At 36.2% G+C, this 21,934-nt stretch overlaps 1 protein-coding gene and 1 pseudogene across 1 annotated transcript; one reads left to right on the top strand and one right to left on the bottom strand.

The window, feature by feature from the left end:
- Window positions 1-9,893, top strand: part of LOC107757566 (SH3 domain-containing protein 19-like) — a 14,526-nt pseudogene extending 4,633 nt beyond the window's left edge.
- Window positions 9,894-11,131: 1,238 nt separating this feature from the next.
- On the bottom strand, window positions 11,132-17,799 carry LOC107757616 (40S ribosomal protein S3a). The gene is made up of 6 exons (XM_016575148.1): window positions 17,738-17,799; window positions 17,110-17,213; window positions 15,780-15,967; window positions 14,134-14,342; window positions 11,867-11,976; window positions 11,132-11,307 (listed from the first exon to the last, which is right to left on the bottom strand). Exons 1-6 carry the CDS (start codon window positions 17,797-17,799, stop codon window positions 11,177-11,179), a joined length of 804 nt encoding a protein of 267 aa, XP_016430634.1. The 3' UTR covers window positions 11,132-11,176.
- Window positions 17,800-21,934: the final 4,135 nt, after the last annotated feature.

Raw genomic sequence — 21,934 nt, 5'->3', positions numbered from 1 at the left:
GATCTATTCTGCCAAGACCAAATACATTAACATTGTCATGTACATACCCAGGCCAATCCCTCAGAGAGTTGTCATGACAGAAATTAATGCATGCATGACAGTTCGATCTTTTTCCATCATGTTTGGACTTAATGCATGAGGCAGAAGACATACAGACATTTGCAACAAGGTTAAGCTCCGGCAAGCAAACCTTCACTTCAAGGTACTTTCGTCTGCGTGTTCCAGACTAAGGATCTTCTGCACCGACTCCAGGGCCACGTCTGCGCTCCAGATTTTTGGTGCTCCAGGAGATCAGCATCCTACAGCGCTTCATGTTCAAGGCTGTTAAAACGGATTCCTGATATCACTTATCCAAACCTCTTCCAGAGACCTCAGCACTGTTGTACATTATCAGTATACGATTTTCTAATTTACATTAGATCTTATATAGCTGATCAGTTAAGAACAAATAATCTTTCATTTATATGTTTGAGGCATAATAAGGTTCTTCACCTTATTAGTTTCAGTTTATCTTCCCATAAGATAACGTAACTGAATCCCAACTCAATCTATGCACTTTATTCCTTTTCATTCATGGTATGCATTTAGTAGTTGTTGATGTCTATCTTTTGTTAATAAAATTTATTTTATTACACTTGTGTCTTCCTTGTGTTGATAATACAGTAAGAGGTTCTACAAGTTAGATATCCCACCAATCTTTCTTATCTGATGTACTCATAACCGTAGTGACACGTGATCCAAAAATCATAACGTCATCAAACCCATCACTACATTATTTCGCCTTCCTAGGTTGGCGAAAGCAAAATCACTTTAGTATAATTTTTTTCCAAAACTCTTACTGACCCCAGACTTTGAACAGTAGTGCATGTTCTTAAGTTTAAACAGCATGATTCAAATGATTCATTGATAATCAAAATGTAATATTCTACATAAAAATAATTTTGCATTGTTGCATGGTAAGTGTATGAATTTCTGCCTTTCAGACCCTGAAGAGACGGCAGAAGTTCCCACACCCACACCTGCTCAACCCTCTCGCAAAGTGAGTCCTTATACAGCTGCCTTTCCCAGCAAGCAACTCTTTAATCTGCTAAGATTTGTGACATCTGAAAAATAAAAATGTACTTTCTTTTGACATTTTCCAGAAATGTCAAAGAGAGCAGAATGGAACAATAGGGACTTTTCTTTGTTTTCCTTTTCCTCTCTTTCCTCAGCCTTGAAACATACTCTGCAAGTTCATGAATGCTTCTATGCGTGCTCGATTTTGAGTATGTGTTAACTGACTACTTTTACGGCCACTTCAAGTCAAAGCACTGGCCAAGTTTCACGTCTGCATTTGAGAAATTGCGTAAAAAATATTTCTGGCATAATATATAATAACCAAATATTATCTTTATCTGAAATAACTGTCAAAAACCATGACCAATATTCTTTTATGCTGATTTATTTATGTGACCCTGGACCACAAAACCAGTCATAAGGGTCAATTATTTGACATTTAGATTTATACACCATCTCAAAGCTGAATAAATAAGCTTTCCACTGATGTATGGTTTGTTATGATAGGATAATAATATTTGGCCGAGATACAACTATTTGAAAATCTGGAATCTGAGGGTGCAAAAAAATCTAAATATTGAGAAAATCACCTTTAAAGTTGTTCAAATGAAGTTCTTAGCCATGCATATTACTAACCAAAAATTACGTTTTGATATATTTACGGTAGGAAATTTACAAAATATCTTCATGGAACATGATCTTAATATCCTAATGATTTTTGGCATAAAAGAAAAATCTATAATTTTGACCCATACAATGTATTTTTGGCTATTGTTACAAATATACCCCAGCGACTTAAGACTGCTTTTGTGCTCCAGGGTCACATATACATTGTTAGTGCACAAATTGTGTTTTTAAACAAAAATCTTCTCTCAAACGTTGAATATTAATGTTTTTTTCCCCCAGGACTCCTTCAGTCTCTCATCTGATATGTCTCTTCCACCACGGTAAATGAATCATGTATTTATTCAAAGCTGTCCTAGTATCAGTTTGTCTTATTCGACTTTCTAAACATGCTTTTATCTGTTTCTCTTTTCATGGCTGGTTGGTTTTGGCAGCATCAGCTTGGGAATTGTGACACTGATTTTAAGTGCCGACAGCATGCGGTCTGTTATTGTGCCCTTAAATTCTATGTTAATAATATTTCAGGCCCAGTGGAGGAAAGGTTCTGCCTCCTCGACCGCCACCAGCTAAAACAGGCCCAGGGCGACCTCCTCCTCTACGGAAAGATGGCTCCCAACGTCGGCCCTCAGATCCAGGATTTTCACAAATAGTGCCATCAAAACAACAGCAACCTCAATGGCAGCAACAAAACCATAGAGCTTCGAAAAAAGGACCTGCCCTCCCGCCGAGACCCAATCCTGGACATCGTCTTTACAACAGATACACCGTGAGATGTTATTTAACGATTTAATGGTATTACAGAAGAACTGAACAAATGAATGCAACTCTACTCTCTTCTTTTGGCGTACACAGCTTGAGATCCCCCACGGTATTGCTGAGTTTGACTACAATGGCACTAACACGGGGGAGCTCTCCTTTCAGGTCAATACATTCACATTAACCTCATAGTGCCGTCTTCTCAAGTTACAGACGGTTTATGTGTTGATCTGCCAGCGTGTTTCAGCTGTTGGAAATTTAATGCATGTCCATCCTTTATTTCCTACAGAAAAATGAAGTCCTCGTCTTACTTGAGGAATTAGACAGCAAAACCTTCGAATGCCAAGTGGGAAACGCTAAGGGGAGAGTGCAGAAAACACATATGAAGATAATCACACCCTTAACAAATTTACTCTGCAATTCAGCACCTCAGGTAATCAATACTGATATTGACTCAGTGTTTAATAGTAGTTTTAGTAGTAAGTACAGTAAGTGTATTATCTTTCTTGTGACGTCAACATGCTAACATGGCTCTCAATGTGTTTCTACAGAAAAACAGCTCTTTTAGTGGCATGGTGGAAAACACTGGATCTCTGCGAGCGCAAGCCCTGTATGACTTCACTGCAGGTGAATACAGATAGACAGTTGTGTTCTGTGTAAGAAAGCAAAGGTCCGTTTTCCAAGGCAAGAATAATTTAAAGGGATAGTTCTCACAAAAATGAAAATGTGCTGTTAATTTACTCATCCTCAGGCCATCCAAGATGTAGGTGACTTTTTTTTTCTTCAGTAGAACAGTAAAGAAGATTTTTAGCTGAAACCGTGGCTGTTGGTGATTCATAAAAGGCAAGTCAATGGCTACCGTCACTTTAAGAGTCAAAAAAGCATATCAAGGATCACAAAATTAATAGCCGTGCCTCCTGACGATATTTTGAGATCTTATGAAGCGAAACAATCAGTCTGTGCAAGAAACTGAACATTATTTACAACATTATTACCTGTGATCCAGAGCCTCAGTGTAATGATAGACCCAAGTGCAGTTTTATTTGACATAAACATGAACTAAATGCAAACTAAACAAGTGCTTGGCTTGGCTTGACATGGAATAAACATGAACTTAAGCATGGACATAAACTCACCAACAGCGGTTACATGAACATAAACCAACACCCAAAACCAACCGTGACAGTCAGGCAAACAAGGAAATCAGATTATTTTCCGTGAACTGGTTCGTTTCAGTGAACTGGCTCAATTAACTAGTTCATATATGTAATCACGCAATTACATAATATATACATAAATATGCGTATCTCCTTTTCAATCAGTGTCAAAGCTGCGCCTGTAATAATCATATGCTGTCCTGTGTTTGTGTCTCAGAGGGGCCTGGAGAGCTGGTGTTAAAGGCTGGTGATGTGGTGTCTAATGTAGAGCAGCTGGACAGTGAGTGGTACATGGGAACATGCAGAAACATCACTGGATTCTTCCCCATTAACTACGTCAAGACTCTGGTAAATGTTGTATGTGGAATTGTCCACAGATACAGTAGACAATGTCCCATGACTTATTTCAAAGCATTAGAGTTTGTTAGTTAGTTAGTTTATTTATTTATTTTAATTTATTGTGTGAGAACTATTACATATATGTAATAAAATATTGGTATCTCGCCCTTAAAATTGGGATTATTGCCTGTCCCACCTGTGACCTTCTCAACAAATAATCCTATAACTATTATGCAATAATCTGTTTAACTGGTATTCTTTGTAGTTAAAAAAGTAATTTTTATTTATTGAAAATAATTTTAGTAATGTTTATTTTGTCTCACATTTGCATGCAACCCTGTTACTGCATACAGTAGTTTGTTTTTAATGGAAGTAGTACAACTATAAACGAACCATACTGTAACTTGCTAGTTCCTACTCAGTGATGTGCTATTTAGGCTAAACTTTCAACCTGTTACTCATTCTGATGCAATTTTTTCCACATTATTTTCTTATACATTGTCTAATTGCTATTGACGTTTTTTAATGTTTAAAGCAAGAAAATGGCAAAATCACACAAATTGCATTTTAAAATTATTTCTAATAATGTCTCAAATTAAGGTAACAGGGTTGCAAAAATCTTGGCTCATGTTATTTACTTACTGAGATTGACGGGCAGCATTTACCGAAGGTTAAGCATGTATGTTTGGGGCTGATGAAACTGATTAATAACTACCATCACCAATAAGCTTTCTTTTTTTTTTTTCAGAACAAGCCTGGTACATCTGCGCCAGCATCCAGCAATGAATGGCAAACCAAACCATCTCCTGAACCTGTCAGGTAAGTCATCCTCACAGGATTCGATTGTGAAAGCTTAAACACAAATTAAATGAACTGATTTTTCATTTAAAATCTGATCTACTGCAATGTTAGATTGACAAACAAAAGTACTAGAAACCAGATTATATGTGACCCTGGACCACAAAACCAGTCATAAGGGTTTGAAATTGAGATTTATGCATCATTGCTTTTATGCTTTTCATTGATGTATGGTTTGTTATGATAGGACAATATTTGGCCGAGATACAACTATTTGAAAATCTGGAATCTGAGGGTGCAAAAAAATAAAAATATTAAGGAAAGTCATCTTTAAAGTTGTCCAAATGAAGTTCTTAGCAATGCATATTACTAATCTAAAATTAAGTTTTGATATATTTACAGTAGGAAATTTACAAAATATCTTCATGGAACATGATCTTTACTTAATATCCTAATGATTTTTGGCATAAAAGAAAAATCTATAATTTTGACCCATACAATGTATTGTTGGCTATTGCTACAAATATACCCCAGCGACTTAAGACTGCTTTTGTGCTCCAGGGTCACATATGACAATGACTAGACTCATATGCCTGTGTTTTCTTCAGAGGCCCAAGGTGTGTCGGGAGGTTTGACTTTGAGGGAGAGCAGAGCGATGAGCTCTCATTCTCTGAGGGTGATGTGATTCGGCTTAAAGAATATGTGGGAGACGAGTGGGCTCGTGGGGAAGTGAACGGCCAAGTTGGTATTTTCCCTCTCAACTTTGTGGAAGTGCTTGAGGATCTCCCTCCAGCCCCAGTGCAGAAGTCTGCTCTGAATAAGATTGCACTGCCTGGTAAGAGCCCAAAACAATATATCTATAAATTATACACATTTTATTTAAAATTTAAAACATTTAGATCCTATGGATTTTTTTTTTCCACCATGGAATATATACAGTATATTTTTTCTTTAATTCCGATAAAAAAAGTCAGAATTGGAATATGTAAAGGTCCGAAAAGGACAAAAACACTATATCAGAATCATAACATTAATCCAGACAGAACAGGCCAAAATTGAAGCTGTGATTTGTGTGACGATCCCTGAAAAAGTAAAAGTTCTTTGCAAAGAATGCAATGCTTAGAAACAAGCCCTAGTGCAATTTTGTTTATTAGGGTGCTTCCTTTGGTACTCTCTTTTAACTCTTTCCCCGCCAAACACTGAATTTTCCGGGTTTCCGCGTTCTCGCTGTTATATGCTCGGGGGATTACTGAGTGAAATGTCGATCCAGGAAGTGGCAAAGGACTGTGCAAGCTTTGGGGGTGTTGATGGAAGCGATCTACCGCATCTTTGCTTTGATCATCCTACTGAATATTATCCAGATGTAGTATTTGATAAAAAAAAGTGATTTTCTCTGCTTTTTGCTCAAAATGTTGCTTTTTTTAAATATAAAACTTACCTACATTCTAGTGTTGATAAAAAAAAGAATGCTTGAAGCTAGAAAAAAACAGACTTTTTGTTTAAGTAGAGGCTCTGTTCTTTATTTCGATGTATTGCATGTTCAGATATTCATAAAACAAAATATTCTGGGGGCCATGAAATTTTAGTGAAAATCATCAAAAATGCTGGCGGTGGCTGGCAACTTTTTTCAAAAACGCTGGCGGGGAAAGAGTTAAAAATGTCCAGCAGCAGACATATATACATCACTGGAGAATTCTGTCTTTTTCTAAAATGTCCTAAAGATTTCCACCACAGTGTCATTTCCAGCACATCTTAAAATATACGTTGTGTTTAATAACATTCTGTAATGGCAAAGGCGGTGATGGAAATCTAAATGATGCAAAACTATAAACAATTTTGAAATAAAATGGCCACTTTTTGCATAATTTGGCCAAATTACAGCTTAATAGGAACTGACACACTATATATAAAAAAAACTACTGTTCACAAATGATATTCATCTCAAGAATGTTGTAAACAAGACTTTTAAAAATGTTTATTAGTGGCAATATTGTTGGTTGTGGTGGAAATTGTCACAACTACACCAGTATATAACCGCAGGACAGTTATAATTTGTATAAATATTTATATGAATAATTTTATGCAGTAAATACTGAAAGGGATTGTTTATTCCATGCATCATGATGGTTGGAGGTTATAGATGATGATGGCTTTTCTGTGTCAAGGATAAAATGCCAAAATCTAGACATTAAAAAGCACTTGAAAAGTAACAAAAATAAATGACGGTGTTGTAAAATGTTTCCTAGGTAGGTAGTTTTAATGTGACAAAAGTTGAATTTAAAAAAAAAAAAACGATGTTTCAGAGAACATGCAGCACATTCAGTTTGTTCTAGAACTGTCTGTAATCCATCCATTTACTGTATAGCTTTCTAATCTACCTACAACACCAACAGTGCAGTATCAGCATCAGCCGCTCTCCCTGTGGAGGGAATGTGAAGAATTTGCCCTTCTGTTTGTGTTTCATTAAGGGCTTTATTAAACTGTGACCTCCAGCTCATTCGTTACACTGCAGAATCTCCTCATGAGGACAGCTGCTCTTCTCTGTGACTCCATGGAACACATATACAGCCATTTACTGTACAGTAATAATTCATTCATAAACTGCATTTGTGTGCAGGATCTTTAAGAAATCAGTCAAATGAAATAATTGGCTGAACTGGGCTAGAATGTATGATCTTAGACCATCTTTAGGGTGAATTTGAAAGTGGAGTATTTTTAAATTTGAATTTAACAGGATTTTATAATCCTTGCATATGTTTGCTTGCATAATGCATACAGCTCTGGGCTATGGATCTAATATATGTTGTTTTATTTCTCAGGAATGGCCGGTTCATCTAACACACGAATGTCTTATAAGACCAGTGAGGTATCCATCTCCATCTCTCCACCTGTCACATTGAAAAATCACCATATTTATTTTCGAAATGCATTTTATTCTTATTGTGGACAATTCATTCATGCATATAAATGTGCATATATATATATGACCTCATAATGTTAATCAAAACATCATAACTTGACCTTCGAGTGAAAATGACACACTTTTACTCTAATGATGTATACAGGGCTTCTCCAATCATTTAATACACTTAAACCCTTAACACTTCAGAGTGCAATGCCCTGCATTGCCTTTTTTAATAATTCATTACACTTTGATGTACATCACAATATGGAAGAAAAGATCTGTCGCTACTTGTTTCATTGCAACTTTAAAGGCACAGTCGTACTTACTTCTGGCATTTTAAACCTGTATGACTTTATTCTGTGAAACACAAAAGGTTTAAAAGAATATTGATTTTGGTCTTCTGTGAACGGTGACCAAAAAGTTCATTTTTGGGTGTGCTATCCCTTTGAACAAACACTTATACGTCCAACAATTCATGATATGAAGCATTAAATCAGTGAGATGTCTGATGTTTCAAGTTAAGTCAAATCTATTTTAATAGCACTTCAAAAAAGTGTTTCAAAGCATCTTTACAGAAAACCATGATGTTATTTGTTTAAAATATCTTAATATCTTCCTCCCTTATAGTCGCATTTAGCAGATTAGAGCTAATATAGTTTACATTTTGCGACAATACAAGCTATCAAGCGGTTGAGATATGCTGCATAGTACAGTACAGTATATATCGCTCTCTGTTAGCATACTGTATGTATGCAGATAAAGTTTGACATACATCTGGACGATAATATAGTTACATTTAGTGATGAAATAAAAAATCAGGTCTCTGTGGATAAAGTTGGATATAATATATCCAACATATAGAGCTGTTTATAATGCAGTTTACATTTTGCAACAATATAAACAATCACTATATAATGTACAATGTATATGTATATTGCTTTATATGAGTACACTCTTAAAAATAAAGGTGCTTCAAAAGGTTCTTCAAGCGATGCCATAGAAGAACCATTTTTGGTTCCACAAAGAACCATTCAGTCAAAGGTTCTTTAAAGAACCATCTCTTTCTTACCTTTTTATAATCTGAAGAATCTTCTTTCGCCACAAAGAAGCTTTTGTGAAACAGAAAGGTTCTTCCGATGTTAAAGGTTCTTTATGGAACCATTTAGACAAAAAGGTTCTTCTATGGCATCGCTTGAAGAACCTTTTGAAGCACCTTTATTTTTAAGAGTGTATGCAGCTAGTGCTGTAGATCCAAGCTTTATTGTTCGTCTACAGGCTGAACGTAACAGTGCAGAGTGGGCCGTGGCGCTGTATGACTTCACAGCAGAGACAGAGGAGGATCTGGCCTTTCAGCAGGGAGACAGGATCCTGGTCACTGCTCACATAGACGATGAATGGTGGAGTGGACGGATAAATGGCAGACAAGGCTTCTTTCCCAAAGCCTTTGTAGAGATTGTTACAGGTGGGATTATAAAGTGACTGCAGGACAGTCCTCTAGTGGACAGGAGCCGGAAATACACTTTTCAGAACTTACATGCTGTTTAAATAATTAGCTTTTTAATATATATTTAATATTCTTCTCTGTGCAGGTGGGAGAAATTGGTAAGAGGCAACCTCAGAAGAAGTGTTTTTCTTCTCTGCTTTGTTTTAATTGTGTGTTTGTCTAATATATATTTATAAATGTGAACTCATTGTTAATATTCCAAATCCGCTGTCTCCTAAACATATATTCATGAAGTGCTATGGGAGTTACTACTTCTTTGTCTTATATGTACACTCTAAAAAAATCTAAAAATATGGCACATGTACTGTATTTGATGGAATTTCTCTAGTTATTTTTTACAGGTGTTTTACCTGCATTTTGCACTTCATTGCATTGTGTTTTAGGGTTAATAGAAATGTTGGTAAAAATATATGGATAATGTCACCGTAAAAAGCTGCCAGTACTTCATTTTACAGATTTATTTCTTACAGTGTACTATATTTAAGCTTACTTCTCTGTATACAGTATTACTGGTTTTATGTACAGGGAACAAATAGTATACATCATTTTATAGATTTAAGCATTTTTAAACACCATAGACAAATGCCCAGAGCCATCTTGTGTCCATAAATCTGCACTTGGCCATCTTTATAATTTTGACAAGTGATGATAGACATCTGAGGCATACCAGTGTTTCTACAGGACTTAAATCTGTATAGTAATAATAATAAATGTCGCAGTCATGGCATTAAATGTTGTATGATCTTCCTCAGTATTTTTGTCTTCTTTTCCAATACAAATATATAAACATCCTTAAATCATGATACATTTGCTTGAAATGCAAAATGAAGATAAGTCTTGTTTTCTAAGAAACTGAACAAAATTGAAAAAGAACAAATATCTGTAAATGTGGTATGAAAAGGGTTATTTTTTTGAATATTTTATTTTAAATTTTATATTTTTTAATTAAGTTGTTTTTTGTGAGTCCATTGGTGGATATTCGTTCTTTTTAATCATACTCACTTAATTTTGATCAGTTTCACAGAAAACAAGACTGAGGCAATTTTTTGCTTCTCAAGTATCTTGATTTAAGAAATTAGGAGGCAATTTTTTGCTTCTCAAGTATCTTGATTTAAGAAATTAGGAGGCAATTTTTTGCTTCTCAAGTATCTTGATTTAAGAAATTAGCACTGGAAAACAAGAAACACCTACTAAGGATGAACACTTTTATGCAGTGTATTAAAAGGTACAGTAAAAGTTATTTTCATATTCTATTGGTTGGGAGCAGAGCTTATCAAGCCTTGTTTTTTTTATTTAAGGAATGGAGATCAGTAGGAAGTTGTATTTTTTTGTCATCCTAACAACAGAGCAGGTGTGTAATGCAATGCAGCATTAAAATATATCAAATATTGGGGGGACTTGTCATCAGTGTCTGAGGTGGTTCCAGCCCAGTTAAATGTAGTACAAGTCTGTAAAAATAATTTCTATCACAGTGCAGATCCACTTCCATGCATTTGTTCTGGAACTCACAACATGCCCTCACATCACGACAGGAAACGTTTATGTAACCTGCATATATTAGCCTCTGACACATCAATTTGATACTTTTAATTGTGGTTTGACATTTATCAAGCTCATTCATTTAGCGAAGTCCAAAAGAGACACATTTATGGCAAAATCAAGAGTTTTGCATAATGGAAATAGGCTCCTTAAATTCAGGATCACTAAAATATTGGTCGTGCGGGCTGCTCGCTCCAATTTTTAGAAAAATTATATTTTAGAAAAAAAAAAGTAGGGGCAATAGTCTGGAAACTAAGACTTTTCATACTCTTTTTATTCCTATATTTATCCAGACCTGGAAGTTACTAAAATCAAATTCCATACCATGTAGAAACCCTGAAATGTTAAATTCCAACACAGGCTTTTATATCACTGGAGATATTAAAAGCATGAACATGACGATCAGCCGGTTTGATGTGACATATACTGAGAAAAACACCAGTACACAAAGACTCAAATTTACACGTTTATTGACACCAGCTGTTTGTGTTGGGAGTTTCAGACAGACTCCTGGATGGGGGGCTCATATCCGTCAGCTCGCTCCACCTTGGCCCCGGTGTCGCCCTCTGCAGGTTTAGCAGCAGCACTGCTGGTTCCACCCTCACCGTGAAGCTCCATTAGCTTACCAACTGCACGATAAAATTTCATAAATACATTAATCTCATACAATTCTACTTCTAAACCTAAAAATTGTCCAATGAAAAAGTTCAAACTTATTAAATGGCTTGGGAAACAAAAAAAGATATTACTATACACAAGATTAATTTGGTAAGTTTAAGAGATGAAGCATCACTTGATTACAACAAAACTTCTCACATCCAACAATCATGGTATGCACCAAATAATGCTCTTAAAAGCATTAATGCATGGAACCCTGACCATGAAAGTGCAACAACATCTGGCCCAAAAAAACTAACATTTGTCAGTCATTAGCATAAAGCAGGGATCCTCAAATCTGGCCCACGAGATCCACTTTCCTGCAGAGTTTCGCTCGAACCCTAATCAAGCACACCTGAGCATGCTAATCAATGTCTTCAGGATCATTAGAAAGTCACAGGTAGGGGAGTTTGATCAGGGTTGGAACTAAACTCTTCAGCGCATTGGCCCTCCAGGGCAAGATTTGAGGAACCCTGGCATAAATTTAAAGTCGAAACAAGCCATGCATGTTCATCACACGTTTCAACTTACGCTCAAACTTGGGCTTTTTCAGCATCTTAACCTTCCTGACGTAGACGTCGTGTAGAGGGTAGATGGATTGGCAGGCTTTCTCAATGTCCTTGCCTACACTGTCAGGAATCCTACAGAACAAAAAAAAGAGAAACCATTTATTAAACACAGCTGCATGACAACTATAGATCACGACTGCTAATAAAGTTTTCAGGTAGGAAGTAGGGGTGTGCGATATTGACAAAAAATAATATCTCGATATTTTCTGTGATTTTATCGATAACGATAATTAGACTATATTTTGCTGAGCACTCTTCGTGTGAAATTGAATAACTAAATGAAGTGGTATAAATATACATTTTCTGCCGTCATGTCTTGAATTTGTGATTATTCTAAATTCATTTTAATAGACTGAATCATGCAGTGAAAGAAAACACACTAAATGCGCACACGCACTAGTCTAGACTTCACGTAATGTATGCGTGCGCTCTGTAGGGATGTTTTGAATGGTTTTTGCAAAATACTCGATAATGTCAAATCGCACATCGTTAAAACAACAATTACGATATTATTGCAGACGATATATATCGCACACCCCTAGTAGGAAGTTATAATAGAGTTACTGCTCTATCTCCATTACCTCAGCACTCAAAAGGTATGCTACTGACACTGTATTCATAAGAATGAACTCCACTGTACAAAAAGTGTCTACTAAAATAATGAAAAATGCTAAGACACATCATTTGAACACTTGATCTTAACAGCCAACATCCAGTATTCCAACCACACTAAATCTTAGCCCATTTTATTTAAGTATCAAAGCCCACCTTCCTGCAGAATTTAATTCAAACACCCCCCCCCAAGAACAATCCAGTAAACCTGAAGATCTTGATTAACTCGTTCAGTCGCGTTAAATTAGTGCTGCAGCTGAACTGTGCAGGAAGTTGGACCTCCAGGAGCAGAGCCTGACCGACCAACTGATTTAAGTCAAGTCACCTTTATTTATATAGCGCTTTTAACAATACAGTTTGTGTCAAAGCAACTTTATAGTATTAAATAGAAAACTAGTGTGTAGTGGTCGACCGATGTTTTTTTGGACAGCCGATGCCGATATCTTGGAAAGCAGGGTGGCCGATATAATTGTATTTATTTTAATATTTAAGAAATTTGAAATAATTAGAAAATGGATTAGAAAATAAATTTGTAAAATAAACATACTTATACTTTAGATGACAAAAGTATTTTTCACAAATAAATATTTAATACAAATATAATTAAAAAGGAAGTAAACTGTAACCAACACAGTATTCTGGTAAGTTTGTGTGTATTGGGAATCATATTTTTTCAAAGAAAGTGAAAAATTCTCACTCATTTTACATACAGCACTCAGTGAAAATGACATGAATATGACAGTGGGCAAATGCATAAAGCGCAGCATAATTTGAAATCACGAATTTAATGTTTAAAGCATTCAATTTGCACGGACCAAAAGTCACGCAGAGAACACGCGATCATGCAGGTCACATGCACACTTCACAAGATCTCACAGTTGGATTTGACTAAGTTTGCAAGGTTTGTGAAATTAAATTTTCATTAGCCATTCAAGCTATGATGTAAATGCGTATTTGCTGAATGCTGACGGCAAACGAGAAAGTATTATAATGTTTGCCTTTCTATTACTAATAATATAAAAGCAATTGTTACAATACTTTTTGTATACATTAATTCCTTTGTTTAACAGTTAATTTTGCACCGTCAAAATTAAAGTCCCGCCTTGAACGCTTCGGCCAAACAGAAAAACCTATCGGCCGATGCAGATATATGAAAAATGCCAAATATCGGCAGATATATCGGCCTTGGCGATATAATTAGACAGAACTGTTAACGACGACAGCGAACAAGAGGGAGAATGTGAGCACTGTGTGTTCAGGCGCTGCCGCTCTCAGCGCTGTCAAAATAAAAGTCCCGCCTTGAATGCATCGGCCAAACAGAAAAACCTATCGGCTGATGCCGATATTGGAAAAATGCCAAATATCAGCAGATATATCGGCATTGGCGATATATCGGTCGACTACTACTAGTGTCAATAATGCAAAATGACAAAAGTAAACACTCAGTTTTCAGTTAAAGGCAGTTCATCATTGAATTCAGTGATGTCATCATCCAGCTCAGTTCAGTTTAAAAATAGTATCTGTGCAATCAAGTCAACGATATCGCTGGAAGTGTAACACCATTAAATTCAACACCAAACTGTAATGCCATGGACAAGTGGAGAACTTCATACGTACAGTTTGTTGACCACCTCCTTGAGGTCATTGGTCTGGACCTCACGGGTCATGATTTCCATCATCTTCTTGCGGATCTGACGGACCTGCTGATGCTGAGCGTAGGAGGTCTTTCTGATCTGGTTGGTGCGCTTCTTGGTGAAGCCCACGCAGAACAGGCGGAGAAGATAGCCATCGGTGGTCTTCACATCAACGTGGGCCTCAATCATTGTCTATTTGGAAATAACAGCATGTTAGCATCTTAGCACACAGCCTGCACAAAAAGCAACGGTATGGAGAACTCTTTCAATTCGACAGATATACAGTACTTATGGAGGATACTGAAATATCTTGCGTTAACCAAATTCCTAAGGGTTTGGAATGAAGGCGAGTAAATGACAATTTTGGGAGAACCATCTCATTAATCCCAAAAAATGGAAGATGTAAAATGAAAGAACTTGCAGCAATATCTTAAGACTAGGCTTAATTAATCAATTATCGTGATATAATTTTCCTTGATAAACGACAAGAGTTTGATAAATGTTCCATACAAAGTTTACGCGCCAAAAGCGGAAGAAACAGCGCTACTCATTTGAGCCGCGCCACACGAAGCGTTTATCCTGCGCACTAGTGATGTGTTACTCACTGATGAGTCTGTCACACTACACTAAACAGTGCTGTGAGATCCAGCGCTTAGTGCTTGAGTTCAGAGAAGAACACAAAAGTGTCTGTGATTTAAACTAGTTTAGAGCCTGATGAAACAGCGCTGAGAAACACTGAGCAACGATACAGTAAGAAGACTTTAAAATCACCATCATTTACCATACTACTCATTTACTCAAGCTACTGTCAAATGTGCATTTCTAAGAGAGAAAAAAAAAAAATGTAATTAATATTGCAGCCTGCACTGCAAACTGTGCTTAAGATACACGTCAGTCAGGAACACAAACCTGATTCATGATTTGAAACAATATCACTCCTTAGAACATGCAGAAACTTAAGAAATTCTTTTTTCTATTAAGATATTCATTTTGTTTTTGTCTTTTGTAAGAATTCAAAAATGTGGCGTGTTTGTCATGTTCTGACCATAAAGCGTAGTTTCAAACCACAGTTAATAGTCTGCTTTCTAAACTTTCACTTGGCAGCAAAAATCTGCCTTTAAACTTGAATAAAAATAAAGATTTGACATTTATCGTGATCTTTTTTTTTTTTGGCCATATCGCCCGGCCCTACTTATGTTCCAAACAAAAATGATCAGAGCATCGCTGCTGTTTATGTAACACTAAAAGTGTGGTCACACCAGACTTTGAGCATGCAAAACTTCTTCTTCACTTTGCTGCCATTTAAAAACAAAATCAACATAACTCCAAAATGTAAATTCAAAATGCAATGGTGCAAACCTGCAGCTTCAAAGTTTGTCTTAATTAAGCTAACAGATCACACCATGAAGTATCAATCTTCCTTTGGTCACACATCTTCACCAAATTTGGAACTTTGCGTTTCCAGTTTTCAGCATTTGCATGCATATAAATGAAAGTGAACGTAACGAAAAGTGTAGCATTAACACCACTTGAGGGTGATACAAGATTTATTTTTTAGTGATGGCAAGCCTTCTACGACCTAAACTAAAGCATCCAGTGAGTAAAGGTCACACGTTAACTCGATTGTACCTGCCACTTCTTGACCATAGAGCACATCTTGTCACGGGTGAGGTCCATGCCATGGAAGTTGGTGAGGCAGTTCTTGCCCTGCACGTCTTCTGTGACCAGCTTGAACTTGCGAAAGGCCACCTCGTCGTTCTGCAGATCAGCCAGACTGACCTCGAACACACGTCCCTTTAGACCATCAGAGGCAATTCCTAGATTACAAAGACATGCCGTTAAACTCGCTGCAGTTTGTAGTGCCATGACGAATCTTATGGGAATGTCAGGTGATCTGATAACAGTAATCACAGCTTTTCATCTGGGACCGAAACTACTGTCATGTATTCCCACTGCAATACGGAATATGGATTCGCATCAAACAATTGGGACACATGGATCTGCCCTTTCCCAGCAGGATTAAAGGATTAGTTCACTTCCAGAATAAAAATGTCCTGATAATTTACTCACCCCCATGTCATCCAAGATGTTCATGTCTTTCTGTCTTCAGTCACAAAGAAATTAAGGTTTCTGAGGAAAACATTCCAGGATTTTTCTCCATGTAATTGACTTCAATGGGGTCCAATGGGCTGAAGGTCCAAATTAGAAAACATTCCAGGATTTTTCTCCATGTAATGGACTTCAATGGGGTCCAATGGGCTGAAGGTCCAAATTACAGCTTCAAAGGGCTCTACACGATCCCAGTCGAGGAATAAGGCTCTTATCTAGAGAAACAATCGCTCATTTACAAATACAAATAAAATGTATTTACTTTTTAACCACAAATGCTCATCTTGCACTAGCTCGACTTCACGCATGACGTAATAACGTTGGAAAGGTCACGCGTGACTTAGTTGGAAGCACCGACCCAGTTTACAAAGCAAATGTGCAAAGAAAGTAAAAAAAAAAAACAAAACTATGAAGTTGGAGGAGAAAATGAGATAACCGGAGCACAGACGAAGAGCTAACTGCGCATGACCTTTCCAACGTGATTACGTAATGCGTGAAGTCCAGCTAATGCAAGACAAGCATTTATTTTTTTAGAAAATGAGCGATCATTTCGTTAGACAAGACACTTATTCCTCGGCTGGGATCGTGTAGAGTCCTTTAAAGCTGCAATTTGGACCTTCAGCCCATTGGACCCCATTGAAGTCCTTTATATGGAGAAAAATCCTGGAACGTTTTCCTCAAAAACATTAATTTCTTTGTGACTGAAGACAGAAGGACACGAACATCTTGGATAACATGGGGGTGAGTTCATTACCAGGACATTCTTATTCTGTAAGTGAACTTATCCTTTAACAGTTCACGCTAAATTTGTGTGTAAACACAAACAGGGGTGGACATTAAAAGCACTTACTGGTTCCCTGAGTCCTGGTGACCAAGGTCTTGCCCAGGTTGCGGATGTTGAACATGGCTGGTGCCTTGACATCATACCAGTCCTTCTTGGAGAATGGATCCACACTGCAAGAGAAAACTCATTTCAGAGACAGGTGCACGTTTGCAAGCAAATGTTGTAATGGAGCCTCATTTTCATAGCTCAAATGTTGACACGGCTTATATTTGCTCTGGTCGTGTTAACTAAAATATGAGAAAGCTCCAAAATAACTTCGAGCATCCAATACATGTGTCACAGTAACGTTAAATCTTAAGTCAGTCAAGTATGCTGGAAAACTAGCTAACGCTAGCACTCTCGGAGAAGCCTTCACGTTAGCGTTACCAATTTATCGTGCTATTTTGACTGAAAATGAATCCTTTATTACAGTTATAGGACTATTGCATTAGAAAACAGTACCAGGCCCTCACCATCTCTGAGCTAAAGTTATGAGAGAACACACAGCACACCGTCGATGAGCCAGTCAGGCTAGCAGGACCGCTACACACAATCCCTTATATATCGAGCACATCCTTCATCCACACAACCCAAATATCCTCCAGAATAGTTTATAACAGTGTAACGACGCAGTCGAGATTCATTTGTCACTTACATCTTCTTTTTGGCACCTTTTTTGCCACCTTTGGTCAGCCTCTTGTTCTTGCCGACTGCCATGTTGAACACAGGGAGTGAAAGAGGAGGAAATGAGGAAATACCGCGAGAATTAAAGCGACTGCGAGAATAGAAATATCTCGCGGGATTTCGCTGGCCTCACTGTAACGCACAAGGGCGCCATCTAGTGTTTACATGCATTATTTCACTACGTTCGATATTTCCATGCTTATTTGACAGAGAAGTCACATAAAACAGCCTACTTTAAATGTACATTTTCCTTTTTAATGATTCATTTTCTGCAAAAAATAAACATATATTTATAAAGAAATTTAAGAATCGCTTGTACGAGTTTCTTTCTACTGTTAAACATAAAGAGATATTTTGAAGAATTTGGGTAACCAAACAGTTGAGGGTGAATAAATGGTCATTTTAGGGTGAACTATCCCTTTAAGTGTCCATATTAATATATATATATCAATTATAGTTTCCCTGACTTAAGTCTAATTACAGTCCTCAAACATCAAACCCCTAATGACAAACCTATTATAAATTGTATTGATAGATTAATGGAAGATTCATGCAGAGTGTCTAGAGGACTCGATCATTTAATCTGTTCGATCAAGTTTCTGTCTCAATTATAAACCGAAACAAACACAGAAATGACTAAAATATTCAAAATCTCAATTAAATAAATAAATGTCTCAGTAAATTAATTACTAATGTCCCATCATCTAATGTCTTGTTACTCTTGTCATTAAATAATAATAATAATGATTGTTATTATTATTATTATTATTATTATTATGCTATTTAAATGATCATATTGCATTCCATATTGTTTCCAAAGGCAACATTGCACAGATGAACACCGTTATTATTTAAACATATTATCTTTCACACTGTTCTTTAGAAACCCAAGAACAAAAGCTCACATTTCACTCACTCACAATAGCTGCATAATTAAAACTGACATTTTGCATTAGCATAGGGTTTTTATTTACCCTATAACAAGCTTCTTTAAATAGATGCCACATCCTGTTACTTTGGTAAGAAAGCATTTGGAAGGAGAAAAAAAAAGCATTTTCTATAAATTGATTTCTGTAATGAATTCTTTATGTATGCGTCTGTGTGGTCTGATGTCAGTATAAAGTTCAGTGCCTGTGAGACAAATTGTTCTTTGTTGCTACAGAGTCTAGACCTTTAATTCTGCGGCCCCCGAGGGACTGTATATAGAGTCAACAAAGTCAATGTGCTGCTGACTCCTTGGCAATGACTCAAAGGGGCCATGAAACCACACTTTGAATATAATGAGACAGTGAGCACATTTATACTTGAAGCTAGTTAAGATTCTTTAATATTCAAGACCTCTGTGTGGGATAATGGTCTGTCTGTGTATATTAAATAGTAAAGTTTACATGCAACAAAATAATATGTGCTTTAATAACTCTTTGTATGTGAAAAATTTACAAACATAATTTACACTAACCTAACCCTAACTGAATCTAAAATATCATGAGTATCACAAATCTGAACTTAGATTTAGATACAATTGGTAAAATAACAAATGACTCATGATGAAACAGAAGTTGTGACAGATCTTTTCTTCCATTTTGTGATGCACATCTAAATGTAGTGGATTATCGGAGGAGAAAAAAAATGTAGGGTGGGACTTGGTTTGTTGCACTCAACTTAATGCCACTGATTGTGGAGGGACGGGGTTTAATCAGACTAAATGATTAAAGAATTCAGGCATTTACGTCACCAGAGAGAAGTCTTTTGCTTTCATCAGAAGATGGAGTTGTGACATCGTGATTAAAAATTACAAGTAAAAATAAATTAAACATACATGTATGAATCATTCATAATACTTTACTTTACTTTTAGTCATTTAGCAGATGCTTTTATCCAAAGCGACTTACAAATAAGAAAAAGTAATTAAAACTAAAAGCTAAAACTCTATAAATACTATATACACACATTTAAGAAAATAAAAGAAATTAAATAAAAATGACAAATGCATACAACATTTCAAAACTAAACATTTAAATGAAAACAAAAAAATAAAGCTAAAAACAATTCAAAATATTAAAAGAACAAAAGGTATGAGTATAATAATGATTCTAACATAACACTAAGCCAAACACCAAAAAACAACTACATACGTGTATGTACAGCCACACACATATACATATACATGTACTTATATATATAAATAATACATTCAATATATATATATTATTTCATTTCCATTTTGTATGTTGAAGTACTGAAATAACTCAAATTAAATTAAACTAAAACTTAATAAAAAACCTATATAGACATAATAAAAAACGAATAAAATGACATATGATATTACAGCTAATAATACATACAAATGACAATACAGTATAACATGCGTTATAAAATATATACAGTGAATTTTTTACTTCATGCACACTTTAAGGGATAGTTCACCCAATTCTGCCATTATTTACTCAATGCATTTCTTATTTAAATGGAGCACAAAAAAAACAACGAAAAGAAGAACACCGAGGTCCAAATGGAAAAACAAATCATGGTTGGAATGACATGAGGTTGAGTAACAGAATTTTTAAGTGTAAGGGAAAGTATAAGAAATCATGTGGTCTCAGACTGTAAAGGACAATCTACATCTATAATAACTTTACATTCATGCATTTGGCAGCACAGTGTTGGGCTAGTTACTCAAAGAATGTAATATATTTCTCATTACTAGTTACTCCTTTCAAAAGTAGTCTTGTTACTTTCTGGCAACAGTAATTAGTTACACTACTACATTACTTTTTCTTCACTCCCGACAGAAGTTGTACTGTAACTGTGTATCTTCCACATAAAATTATTCTAGAATGTTACTAACAACATATTTCTGCCTCATCATTTGACCAAAATCCACACTGGATCGCAGTCAGAAGTTATTACAAACACTCAATATTGACTGATAGTGACATAGAAGTGTTGTATTAATCTCATTCATTGTCACGTGTAGCTTGAAGCTAATTGTAATTTCTCCGTTACCCATATACGATTATATTTCAGTATGTATTTTATCAAATCACATACGTTTGTAAGAAACTGTTTCATTTTCCAAAAATATTTTTAATTATAGTAATATAATGTACCACATGCTGATCCGAGAGAGGGATGTGGGTGGGATGTAATGCCAGAGTAAAGTAAAGCCACAACTTACACAATAGTGTTCAGATCATCTTTTTTCCTGACAAAATCAATATAATGTAATATTTCTATCTGCTGAATGTAAGCTTTTCCATATTCCAAAAAGATGATCTCACTCTTGTAAACTACATAAACTGTACACTTGTAAATAACATATCTGTACATATTTCTACTTCTGCATATAGTGCATTATTTAATTTTCAGTTCTTATATTAGTGTTGAATTTCATCTCTACTGTGTAATTCCTACATATGTCTGCACTAGCATGTATGTTTATGTCTCTACTTTCTTCTGCACTGGAAAATTCCTTGTGTGTGTAAACATACTTGTAAAGGTCTTTCTGACTCCTGACATGCTCTTCCTCTACATGCTTAGTTCAACAACACGTTAGATCTTTGAATTTATTTGTAAATAGTTTGACGGACCACTGAACTGCAGAAAACATTATATTGTGCATGCATGTTGTTTAATTATTATACACAATCCACATTCCAAATAATAATATGAATATTAATAACACATTCTTTGATATTACCAAGTCAAATCTTGATGCAAACCACGTTTCTGATGAAAGCATGCCTTTTATCACTCTGTCATCCCGATGTCTCTATGTCATTCTCAAAGCAAGTGCATTATCGTAAATCACCACCACCACCACCACAAAAGAGCGTCCCTGACACAAGATCTTCAGTATGAAGTGTCATTCTGTCCTAACAGGTTCTCACTGTAGTCTCTGTACCTGACACACCTGAGCCATCCCCCCTTCTCGCCGCTCTCGGCGCACTGCGCATGCGCAGCTCTGTCAGGGTTGCCAAGTCCGCGGGTTTCCCGCGTAACTGGGCTACTTTAACACTGTTGCCGCGAGTTGTTTTTCATGTCCGCTGGTTGAAGCGACCCCAATTATGTGATGTTTAGCCACCGGAGTGCAAATTTAGACAGGGGAACCCTGCCGAAAAAAGTGTATTTTACATGTATTTTACCTCCCGGAACGCGATTGGGCTAG

This window comes from Sinocyclocheilus rhinocerous, unplaced genomic scaffold (genome assembly GCF_001515625.1).
Source record: "Sinocyclocheilus rhinocerous isolate Xijiao unplaced genomic scaffold, SAMN03320098_v1.1 scaffold323, whole genome shotgun sequence".
In the NCBI taxonomy this organism is placed as follows: domain Eukaryota; kingdom Metazoa; phylum Chordata; class Actinopteri; order Cypriniformes; family Cyprinidae; genus Sinocyclocheilus; species Sinocyclocheilus rhinocerous.
The sequence above is the reverse complement of the archived record's forward strand: the minus strand, read 5'-3'. Positions and strand labels throughout refer to the sequence as shown.